The sequence below is a fragment of the Oryza sativa genome, chromosome 3 (genome assembly GCF_034140825.1).
Source record: "Oryza sativa Japonica Group chromosome 3, ASM3414082v1".
NCBI classification, from domain to species: Eukaryota; Viridiplantae; Streptophyta; class Magnoliopsida; order Poales; family Poaceae; genus Oryza; species Oryza sativa.
In genome coordinates this window covers 34,875,732-34,888,796 of record NC_089037.1, presented here as the reverse complement: position 1 = coordinate 34,888,796, position 13,065 = coordinate 34,875,732, and the positions used below count along the sequence as shown (strand labels likewise).

General features: G+C 39.3%; 1 protein-coding gene across 1 annotated transcript; it reads right to left on the bottom strand.

Moving 5' to 3' along the window:
- Nucleotides 1-8,397: 8,397 nt before the first annotated feature.
- Nucleotides 8,398-10,160, bottom strand: LOC4334529 (adenylate isopentenyltransferase 5, chloroplastic). The gene has a single exon (XM_015777162.3). The coding sequence runs from the start codon at nucleotides 10,038-10,040 to the stop codon at nucleotides 8,967-8,969; it is 1,074 nt and encodes a 357-aa protein (XP_015632648.1). The 5' UTR covers nucleotides 10,041-10,160; the 3' UTR covers nucleotides 8,398-8,966.
- Between the last annotated feature and the right edge of the window lie 2,905 nt (nucleotides 10,161-13,065).

Genomic DNA, 13,065 nt, shown 5'->3' with positions numbered 1-13,065 from the left:
ATTATAATAACATCTCTCTAAATAGCTGAATAGTAATAATATATTTCAAAACCATAAAAAATATAATGATATGAATCTAATTAACCCAACATTTTATAACAAACAAGGTTGTTGAAATACACTATCACACCTCATCCTCTTAACACACACTAAAAGAGAGACGTAGGAGTCTCCATGCAAATCGAAAGACGGCACATTATTATTATTATTATTATTATTTTGTTCTTTTGCAAAAGAAGGGTGCTTAAGTATGTAAGGTACGCACATTTTAATTTACTGCTGCCACAATAATCTAGACTTGTACCTTGGAAGATCGATAGGTCAAGCCATCCTTTGAATATGTTCTTCGCATGCATCATCAGTATATGTAGTTTTGTTGTACACTGCCACTACTTGCACTTGCATATATAAAACATGCAAGATATATATGATGTCACATCAATAATCATATATGGCATATGCATGGTCCTTTATAAGTACTACTTATGTTCTTAAGCATGCATGTCCTTAGAAGGCCGAAAAGGAGACATTTGACGAATCATGATTAAGTTCTTTCGCTCATGATAATCGATCGACCGTCCTACGTACGAAGGAAAACAAAAAACAACTGTGGATATGATGCGAAAGCTAGCGCAAGAAAAATTCCTGTTACCTTTAATTGTTTTTTTTAATTTTCCATCGAAATCCGCCGAAAGATCAGCATGTTTTCCCAATTATAAACGACTTTCTCGTGACCGATCATGATTAGCCCCCTTAAGCGTATCTTTCACTTGAATAATTGCAAGCACAATTCCTTGCTTGATGCGCTAGGACTCCAGCTCTCTCTAGCATTTCTAGCTAGCTAGGCCCCCTCTTGTGGAAAGAAAGATGAACACTTCTAAAAAAATGAATTTTACCGCCCCTAATATATAGCGAATGGTAATTAAAAAGAGGGATTTTGACATTTGGTGAATGCATGCATGCACTCAGTGCATATATTATCCATTATTTGTTATATATATCCTATATATATGTGTGTATATCAGCTTATCAAATTGATCACTTAGGTTAGGTTGCCATAGTGAAATTTGGATGCCAATGGTAATTAAAAGAGAGATTTTGACATTTGGTGAATGCATGCATGCACTCAGTGCACATATTATCCATTATTTGTTATATATATATATATATATATATATATATATATATATATATATATATATATATATATATATCCTATATATGTGTATATCAGTTTATCAAATTGATCGCTTAGGTTAGGTTGCCATAGTAAAATTTGAATGCCAGCTAGAGCTAGATCGAGTAGCTAACTGCTCCTAGTCGTTTGGATGCAATGTGTTTCACTGTTGTTGGAATCTGAATGGGGAATCAAAGAGAAAGGCTAGGAGATCACTGAGCCTGGTGGTGCCGTGTTCGGCGCGGGTTTAGTGCATGATGTTATCTCATTTTCGACGTTGCGATATATCATTCATTGTATTCAAACAAGCCCTAAATTGAAGTGCGGGGAAGTACTATTTTGAGGTTTTAAGGGGATATCTCCCTACACACTACCTGCCACCCAAATACCTTTGAAATTCATGAACAAAGTACATATCGACATATAGCATGTAAAAGGTCTATGCGCATATCTCAAAGCGCACCACGACATAATCGAAGGGTAAAAAAAGAAGGGGGCTATTTTATTATTTACTTATTGAGGTGTTAAAATACACTCATTAAAAGCATGACAAATTTGATAAGACGGGATAGATGAGGTAGCTACTAATTTGGATTTGCAAATCATGGACAACAAAGAAGAAAGGAATGTCCTCGTGATAATAATTGCGTGAAAGGTTTGGTTAGTTGGAGAAAAAATGGGACAAAAAGTTTCAAACAAAATTTCTATAAAGGGATTATATGAAGGCCATATAATTTTGAGTGGGTTTGACTAATCTGAGCCATCCGTGTGCATATATCCCTTGATCCGACGACTAGATATGCCTTTCTACCTTGGTACCCTAGGAAGCATCCTATCGATATTTTGTCAAGAGCTGTATACACTGTAGCAGAAACGACACCACTCTGCATACATGTATATTTCTCCAAGCAAATGCCAACATCTGTGTTTCATTGGCCCCTCACTGCCTACATGAAAAAAATATGCCTTTTGTTTTGCAAGCTTGGTACATTTGATTTCTTGATGGCATTCTACATCTCAATCAGTATGTTCAATCAAGAGGTCGTTTCCCAAGTTTCTGATAAGATTCGCTCCATGATCTGATTGCCCCAAAGCAGCAGCCAGTACTAAGTCTTTAACCGATTCCATGCCATTGCCAGCGAGTGGAAGCCACTGAATTCGATTCCTATCACCCCAAATAGATTGCATATGCATCAGGTGCATCTCATCAGATCATCACTGAAGAAACACGACGCAACAGTGTACTGCATTTTCAGAGAACTGAACGTCTGGAGTACTACAGCTGCAACAAATGCAGAATGCACTTCAATTCCATTTGCTTGAGTGTACAAACAAGTGCTTCGATGCAATTGATACCAAATTGGTGCAAACTCGATGGCGTATAATAGATTTTCTCACGCTCTAGACTTCGGCTCGGCATTAGTGCACAGTTCTCAGCTGCTGTCCAAATTTAAAAAAAATCATGATAATTTTTTTTGTTTTAAAAAATGGACTTGTAGTACTAGTGGTGGGACAAGTTTGAGATGCTGGTCAAATTTCAGAAAACTCATGCATGTGAGACTAGAATGGTGCAGAGGTACATTCCAAGCGCAAACATATATTGGGTGACAATCCATATTATTCTCCTAAAAGAGAAAACAAAAACATGTAAACTTCCTCCTTTATATTATATTTCCATCAAAGTGGAATATTTAGGATGATATTTAATTATCACCAAAGGCTACCACAGCATATATATAGTTAATCCTACAGATTGAAATATGGAAAGATACATATATACATGCGGTCTATTTTTGACTTAAATTGCTACATATAGAGGAGGACCCCTCCGTGCACCGAGAGAAAAGAAATGTAAGAAAGAAACTAAAATATGAACGGTTCCGTGTGTTAGTCAAAGCCAGAATCTGATGCACAGCAAGAACCCTAAACAAAGGAGATGGATTATATTTAGCATTTATTTTCCTTTTTAAAATATCAAGAATAACCATTGCAGAAAGAGAGCGCATGCAAGATAAGAACGCTGATGACAATGGTAACGTTGATACTGTAATTATTATGTAAAAAAGACCCGGCAAAAATTATCAGGTAAAAAAAATTCAGGCATTAGCCTGCATAACAAACTCGAGCCTACAACTGCAGATGAACTGATGGCAAGGGAATATGGATGGATGAACACAGAAGAAGGCGCCTTTTAACATTTCTAGACTCAAACAAATCCGAGTGCTGTTCCTTTTTATTCAGTGGAAGAATTTGTACCTTCTCTGTGATTCACCACGCACACAAACTGTTATCCTCGTTTTGTCTAATTCGTTTGTCGTATTAAAAAAAACCCAAGGTTTTATTTATTTATTTTATCCTATTTTCACCCTCTAGTTCACGTAAAAATTCCTCTGGTCTTCGCTAGTTTGAGCGCAGAAGCGGCATAAATTGCATTGGCATGGATGAATGAGATTAAATCCACTCATTGAATAAATTGATCCTCTTAATAGTATTTGAGCTCACCTCTTAAAACATTTTTAAGTGTTATTTTGATATCATAGTAAGTTGTACTTGTTCATCATCACAAAGTTAAATTCTGCAGAAAGGAAACACATATCACAATTCACAAGCAAAACACAGTACTGTCCTTGCATCTTTGCAATTTGAAATTAATGCATGGTTGGATTTATTTTGGTTCAAACTGACTAGCTGGCTGGTTTAATTAGTTTAACATGTTAAACTGCTTTGTACCTAGCGAAGCAAGGTCCTAACCGCTTTCTCTGATCCCTAATCAAAGCCCAGATGTGTCCTATTGTTCTTTTCCCTTTACCGGAATAAATGCGTGACTATCGTACCAAGCCTCGGCACGCCTGAATATGACAGGTAACTGCAAAATTCTTCTTCAGAACACTAGAAAACAGCCTGATACTCTGAGCACAACTACAAAAGAAGAATTAGAATCACCTAATAGTTTATGTCATCACACCTGTAGATAGATTAAATTTTAAATTTTCATCAAGGCATAGCATATCTGTAGACTCTAGGGCTCAAAGGGACTAGTAGAATAACCAGAAACTGAACACTCATGTACAATGTAGGCAAAATTAAAGCAGCCAATTGTTCATGAACTCTTGTCTTGATGTCTTTGTTTGGATAGGAAGAAATTAGTATAGAAGTGCTTAATTAGTACTAAGAATCCTTGAATTCAGTGTGCTCCTGGCTTTAGCCAAAACCGAAAGGTATTCCTTGAGTACCCTATAAGATCATGGCAAGTGTAGAAAAATAAACACTTCAGAGGAAACTCCATTGCAATCTCCAGCCTACCACCACAATGAGAATATATCATCACAAATTGACAAGATGGACGGTTCAGATCCTCTTAGCACGAGAAATCGTCATATACTCCCTCGTTTTACTTGTGTCCTAAATCAAACATTTCTATCTTTGACTATTAATTTATAGAAATTTATAAAGTCTAACATCATAAAATTTATGTTTTTAGATTCATCATGAGAAATACTTTCATGATATATAATCCAATATGTTGTTAAACTATACGGATTTTTAAAAATTGATGATCAAAGGTAGAAATGTTTGACTTTGGACGAAACTAAACGACAAGTAGTTTGGAATGGACGGAGTATTTTGCAACAAAACTAATGATAATTTCTCTTTCAGAAAAGACAGTATGATGACAAAATGAGGAATATTTATCTTCCTGAACCAGAGAGACTACTCATGGAATTAGCAGCTAGCTAGGATGCTAGCTAGTCACCTGCAAAGAGCACCCAAAGCATGAAATACGCCCATGGTTTTCAGGCAGATCAATTTGGAATTATCTAAGATACTGCAAGTGATAAGAAAGGCTAATGCTAGCAGCATAATGGTCTACAAGAGTTCTTTTACTGTTTGTCGTTGCATACATAGTATAGCAACTAATCAGGGTAATTTTTCTCTGATAGATTTGCCGGCCCGGCGTTTTTTATTTTTTCTCTGATAGACATGAGAAAAAACCAAGGCTTGCATGCCCATTAGTTTTAATTACCGCCGTTGATTCTGAAGAATTAAGCAGTTGCACGGGCTTTTCCTCTTTTTGTCACAGAATTCTTTTGCCAAGTGGAAGTGGAATCTGATGCAACTAAAACGTAAACGGTATGGATGATAATATTGATATCAATGAGATTATTGAAGCAATGACATCTTTAATTTGGTCGTATTTGCACCGCCAAAAATACATATATAGGTGTGACGTTTATAAGTTCAATTAAACAAGCCTAAACTGTTATGAACTTTGCATTAGAAAATGAAATGCAGCTGCTTTATTTTATTTTAATTTTTGTCTCGGAAGGTTTGAGAGATAAGAAATGGTTGTCAATCATTTTTGGCAAATAGGGCTAAATAATCAGGTAGGTTTAGTGCATATGTAGATGTTTGGTTGCCCTACTACTTTGTTGTCCCTTGTGAAGACCAACTTTCTTTTTAATTACTCTTTGAGAAGTACAATTCAATGATGCATTCTCAGTTTAAAAAAATTACCAATTTGGAATTATATATAACTTTTCGGACGCATGCCTGCACTAACTACCCTATTACCTTAAGGCTAGAGGACCTTGAGCATTCGAACCTTTCCTATGATGCTAATATAAATTAAGTACACTCAAACTATCACCAAAAGCAAGAGACAAATGCTAGTGTCACTCATAGAAAACAAAAAGGATCAGTATATAGCTAGGTGATGGGATTCTTTTGACCATTGCTTTAAGACAAGATTAGGGGCCACAGGGCTCATTCTTAGAGGTTTTTGCTAGAAGTGGCACTGTGTATGAACGCTAATTAAGAATAGCTTATAATGGAAAGCCATGGCTTTAATTGTATAGATTGCATTTCATGTCCTTGGACTATGTGTGGTCCTCAAGTGCTGAGAGTATATTAAATGTACTGATACTATGTCCTTCTCATATCTGCAATGAATACATCCAAAATACTAAAATAAGGCTTAATTTTAGTATATCCTAAAAAAAGGATAGCTTAACTTACTCAATTGTTCCACTTGGAATTTTCCTTGGGTAGTTTAGATGTAAGCAAGGATCAAACCTTGGAAGATGAACAATGGCATGCATGGTTAATATCACCATTGAAAGATAAGTTCAGTGAACAGAACAACTACCTTTATTACAGTTACAAAAGACAAAACTAAGATATGCTTACCATGGATTGCTAAAGTAAGTTACTGCCTTCAGTCAAATGATTAGTGGACTAGGGTTGAAAGTTGACGTCAGCTGGTTTTCTTGCAGGCATTCTGAATTTTCTCTTTGAAAAGAAGAGGTAAAAGCTTTTGGGCAACAACTCAACAATTATATAATATAAACAGATAAGATGTGGAGGAGCTAATGATTGGCTGACTGTTGCATGAAAGGAAATATATGAAATTCGTGGTAACCATATTTATACAAGTCATTAACAAATATCATAATCTCTTTTCAACAAAAAAAGCAAAAGGAAAGAGATAAAGTAAAGCACCCAAATGCATTGATGTAACTGAACATAAGTTGTTTGGCAAATGATAAAACTGTTGACTGGTTTTGGTTGATCTGTGTGCTATTAGTCATTTTGGAGCTCTAATCACAAATATTAGTGCCATCTAACTAATAATATTATTAATATAATATTTATTGCAAAAGACGCTAGGGCCCAATTGTTAAGTGGTTATTCGGCTTATGCCACTTGATGCAGTTTTTTTTTTCTAAACTTAATTATAATTTGGTGGTGTACTATGAAATAAATAAACCCATTCCCCTAAAAGTTTTGCAAGCTCTAGTGTTGACTTTAAACCTTTATTAAATGTGATATTTTTCTCATTGCTCAATGATCAGCTTGTTAGCTATTTGCTGATTCCTTTCGTATTTTCCTCCTTTTGTTTTGTTCACCATGTTGCAAGTTGGACTCTGTATTTGAGAAGAACAGTTTGACTTTCTCCTTCAGAAAAAAAAAAGCTTTTGACTTTGTTAATTATTATTGGCAAATCAGAATGCTATAGAAAACATTGTACAACAGAAATTATTACTGATCACTCATGTATCAGTAGAGATATGTAGGCAGTTGGTCAAAGAGCCAGTGTTCATAGAAGAATCTTCCAAAAAAATGAAAACAAAAACAGAGTCGTTGCATTCTCTGTCAAGTGTCAACCAGTTCTAGGTTTGATTTGGGGAAGGAAATGCAGGAACTGCACATTGACCCTTGACCAAAGATTTCATTCCTATCGCGATATTCAGATCTTATTCTCTGATCATCCACTTGACATAATTTGATAAATTGGTCAAATAACTCTGATTCGTTCATTCGTTTTTGTTAATCCATGTAGAAAAAAAATGTAGCATCAAGAAATGCCATTTTGACTGTCTAACTGTAGTAGGATTAAGTCAAAGTTATCATTTACCTGACCAATTTTACTATTTCATATAAATATTTGTTCATGTTGACCTTCTGAATCTTATATAATATTCTGAACCGATGATTGCTGAGTCTTCTGGTCTCCATACTATCCAGAGAGATCACCACTGCATTCTACGAAAGAGTTTGACAATGTTCAAGTGAACTCTAAAATATGTGTTAAATCAAGCTTATCCTTGTAAAAATGTGCATATGCATTCAGAATGTGAAGTTGACTTTGAACAAGAAGATGATGGGCTTGACCTTTGACATGCAAGCACTGCCCTAACTAATACCCAGTTCCCAATCATGCACGAGAGTGTCTCCATGACCAAGAAACAAGACTTGGGAATATGATGTCAAAGAAGCAACCAGAACTGATGCAGATGCCAACTTGTATCCACAGACAGATACAGCATAGAGCCACACATTGCACAAGAGGAATGACTGGCTGACTGCCACTAGTTTTCCAGGCCAAATGTTGCATGTATCACCTGTCATGTTGATTGGCCAGGAGTTTTCTGAATGAAATAGAGAAAGTAAGAAAATAAAAATTATAAATACAGACAATTTATAAGTTTTTATAGGGAATGCGCAAAAGGATTGCGCGAATTTTTTTTTTGACACAAAATTGCGCGAATTATAAGTTTTCATGTAAAGAAAAATTAGTATTGCGCGCCACCGAGTTTTACTCATACCCACAACATGTCACTCAAAGTATGCGGTCTCGAATTAAGAACAAGGACAGTGTAGAGCATAGTCATAGACTATTGAAGTGCGCGGCAAGTGAGATTCTCAATAGCAAAGCTCAGTGAAGACCTTGAAAAAGTTGATATATTATGATAAAGACTGCCAAATATTCCCCTTTCACAAGATTCCTTATTTTGTTTTTCCCCCTTTTTCTTTGCAAGGTCTCAACGATTTAATTATTTCAGCTCATGATTTCTATGTTACAAGGAGAGGCTATTACATCAATCCCCCAATTAACATCCAAGTCAATACTTTTTAGTTTTTACTCCTACTGTTACACACCCAAAATCAGAGGAGAAACCAAAAAGAAAAAAAAAACTCAAAACTCATAAGTTACACTCTCGCGCGCAATTCATCAATCTCCTCATATCACAAAGAAACACAGCAAAAACAAAAAGGAGTCAACCAGTTACCAGTATATGAACAATCTTGCTTTGCATTGCAATTGGCAGGTCATCGAGATGTTGACCGCAGAAGCAGCAGCCTTCATCGTTTGATCCGACTGACGAGCTCTGAATTTGATCGGCAATGGCGATTGGCAGCAGCCTGAATGTCTTGAGAGTGGCATGGTGCTCTGCGTTTTTGTGTTTGGTCATGTATGTGTATGTAAGTAGGTTGGTGCCTGCGCTTCTCAGATTGCAGCGGCCGCCGCCATGGCGGCGGCCGCGGAGGCGAAGACGGAGATGTTGCCTGAAGTGGCCTTGCCGGCGGCGAAGAGGGGAGGTTTGCCGGCGGCGATGCTGCTGCGTTCTTGGTCCTCGAAGAGGAATGACCGGACGGCGTCGATGCACGGCGCGGCGACGAGCCGCTGCCACGCGTCGTCGGCGGCGTGGCCGCGCCTCCTGAACACCTCCGTGGCGTCGACGCGGCGGGCGCGCCACATGCGGTCCAGCCTCTCGATCTTGCGGTGCTGGCGGCACGCGAGCCGGAACGTGTTCAACTTGATCTCCGCGACGGCCGCGGCGAGCATGCGCGCCCGCTCCTCCTCGTCGGCGCCGTCGCCGCGGGAGCGGAGGTACGCGTCGAGCTCCGGCACGCCGATGGCGCGCCAGATGCCCCTGGAGTAGTCGGTGCGGCGCGGGTCGAACGCTGCGGCCACCTCCCGGACGAGGCCTCGCCGGCACATCTCGTCGACGCGGCGGGCGACGAAACCGCGGAGCACCTCGAGATCTACGTCGACCCAGAGGAAGCAGCACTCGTACCGCTCCCGGAACGCGCGGCCGTCGCCTTCGACGAGCTCCTCGACGTAGGAGTTGGACCCCCCGGCGATGATGGGCAACCTCCCCCTCTCAACCGCCCCCGCCGCGGCGCGCGCCGCCTCGCGGCGGAAGTCGGCGGCCGTGAACTCGTCGTCGGGGCGCGCCACGCTGATCAGGTGGTGCGGCACGCCGGCGCACTCCTCCTCGGTCACCTTGTTCGTCACCACATCCAACCCGGAATGTATCTGCATCTTATCGGAGTTGATGACCTCGCCGCCGAACCGCAGGGCGAGGTCGACGGCGAGGCGTGACTTCCCGGTGCCCGTGGCGCCCATCACCACGACGGCCTTGTGCTTGACGCCGGCGCCATGCCTCAGCACGAGCGGCGCCACCGGGACGGCCGCGTCGAAGCGCTCCCTGTCCCTGATGACGGTGGTGGTGCGCGGCAGCAGCGTCAGCGAGGCCGGTGGCGCCGGAGCGGCGGCGACCGCCATGTACGCCTGCATGGTGATGATGGTGGTGATGCTCGCTAGGTGTTCGACCGGTGTTGATCGCTAGCTCAGCTCGCGCGCGGGCGGTGGCGCGTGCGCTTGGGTAGCTAGCTGAGGTGGATTTTGCGATGGATGCTGTGGAGGAAGATGAGGCTGGCAGTGGGGTATTTATAGGGGGGGAGAGGGCGCTCTGGAATGTGAAGGGCGATCACCCACACTGTGGGTTGGAGGACGCGGCGCCTTGCAGTCGTTAGGGGGAGAGGGAGTTTAGTGATCATGCTGCAGTGCTCTGATATGCATTTGATAGTGCAGTGACAAGAGGTATGTGGTTTCAACCCTAAAAATCCCGCGTTCAATTCCCAATACGCTAATAATTTCTTCTTAAAATAAATGTTCGGAGGAAAGTTTAAATATAAATTATAGAGATAAGATAAAATTCTAGAGATAGAATATTATTATAGATAAATGTAGTTCTAGAAATAAATTTGTTTTAAAATTTGTATTGTACTCTAAATCTCTATCTCACATATACTCTATATATATCTGTGAGAGAGTCACTACAATACAACAGAATACAACAAATTATATTTTCCACATGCACGATTGCCAAAACATTTCTTTAGTTATAGTTTTCTATTATAATATATATACAGTGAATAAATAAATATTTACTTTATTGATAGTGCTTTTTAAGAGTAATCTATGTATGCCGCTGGTGTAGTTATTGATAGTGCAAAATTCTAAAAGAGACCTTAACGTCCTTAACCTTGTTTAAAATGTTAGGAATATGAAACCGGATGGAGTAATAGTTCTTGTACGATAAAGGATGCATGCATGAGACGTACGCTGCGCCTGTGCGTCGAGGATGCTGACCTTGGTGGAGTGCTCCGCAGCGGCTGATGAGGATGGCGTCATTGTGAGCATTCAGAAGAAGCACGCCGCGGACGCGCGCGGCCACACGCGGCCACCTGGGGTTTTCAGATAATATGCCTAAATTTTGTCAATAAAAAAAACTCTTGCTGTCTGATCAAGAGTAAAAGTTGTTATCATTAGATAGGCCAAATTTATGCGCTTACAATGATTTTTTTTTGTCTATCAAGTTATGAATTGTCCTAGAGAACATAATCGTGTTACACATGAGCTTGCTAAAATTGACGCATCTCTAGGTCTACAAAGTCACTTTGTTTGGCTTGAAGGATTCCCAGACATTGTTTGTAATTTGGTACTCCCTCCGTCCCACAATATAAGAGATTTTGAGTTTTTGATTGCAACGTTTAACTACTCGTCTCATTCAATTTTTTTTTTGCAAATATAAAAGACGAAAAGTTGTGCTTAAAGTTCTGTAGATAATAAAGTAAGTCACAAATAAAATAAATAATAGTTTCAAAAAAATTTGAATAAGACGAGTGATCAAACGTTGCAAGTAAAAACTCAAAATCTCTTATATTATGGGATGGAGGGAGTAGCTAGCAATTCAACTGTGTTGGGCTATCTGAACAATGGAGTTGTCTTATTCTTTTTTTAAAAAGAGACTAGCTTGAGCAGACAAATCAATTTAGAGATTTTTTTTGAGGCGAGGTATATAGAATTAGTTTTTTTAAGAAGTATATTTGTGTAGTAAATTTTCAAAAAAGAAACCAAAATGTTAAAATTTCAAACATCTTCTCTTTTGAAATTGGAGACTGGATCGAGATGAGCTGATTGCATTCGACACTGATATGCATATATATGGATGGTAGTTACGTATCCATACAAATGGTGGTGCCCGTGTTCATGATGCCTCTTTTTCTCTCAAAGTGAGTGACACTTTATATATAACGGTACAGTTGACCAGAGGCAACAGACGACGTACTGCTGCCACTGTACTACAACGGATTTTGAGTTTTTTTTTTCACTGTTTGACCACTCGTCTTATTTAAAAAATGGAATTATTATTTTTTTGACTTACTTTATTATCCAAAGTACTTTAAGCATAATTTTTCGTTTTTTATATTTACACAATTTTTTTAATAAGACGAGTGGTCAAACAGTGTAAACAAAAACTTAAAATCCCTTATATTATAGGATGGAGGGAGTAGCACTTTTAACTGTTCCTTTTGGCTCAACTAGATACTGTACTACAGTAGTCAGTACGCGCTATAGTGTTATGCAAACCCAGCCAAGCCGCTACGTACAAATAAAACAGGAATAATTTCGTTGACCTCTCTGATGCATGATCTCTCATAGCTGCTGGAGAAAAGGAGTCAAGTCGTTTTCATGGCGTAGAAAACAGATCAACGACAGGTCTTTTGGCATATACTACTACTACATGTTAACAGTTACCACATCTCAATTAAGGTTGTGTCATCGGTTATGTGTGCCAGTGTGCAACAATCACCATGTCATGCCAGATCGTATCTTTGACTCTGAATGAGAAATAGAGGACAGCAACATAGGACCATGTATACTCTCTCTATCCCATAAAAAACAAACTTAAATACGGGACGTGACATAAATATCAACTGTGTCACATTTCCGTATTATGTTTTTTTATGAAGAAAGTGTATATTAATGAGAAGCTAGTAGCCATGAGCGGAAGATTTTTGTATATAGTCGATAACATATGTACATAGGACCATACTCTCTCCATCGACCATACTCTCCGTTTCAAAAAAAAATAAATCTAATAGAGAATATTATACAGGTGTGTCATATCTGTATGGGACGAAAGAAAGTATATACTATTGAGAAGTTAGTAGCCGCGCGTGGATGCTTTTTGTTGTCGTCGTCGTCGTCTTTCGGCAATGAAAATCTCGATGTACCGTACATAAAGATGTGTATATCCGGGCAGATCGGAAGGTGACATGTCATGGTCATATCAACCGAGATGGCATTCAACAAATCAACTAAGTTGTTGACAATCTTAATTACGTACGTCCAATGTTGACAGAGAGAGGGAGACGTACGTCCTTCACCGTCCCACTAACAATGTTCTTAACTAAATTAACCAACAGAAAAGATACAAATTAAAATGGCAGGCCAGCATGGGCGCTTGATCACT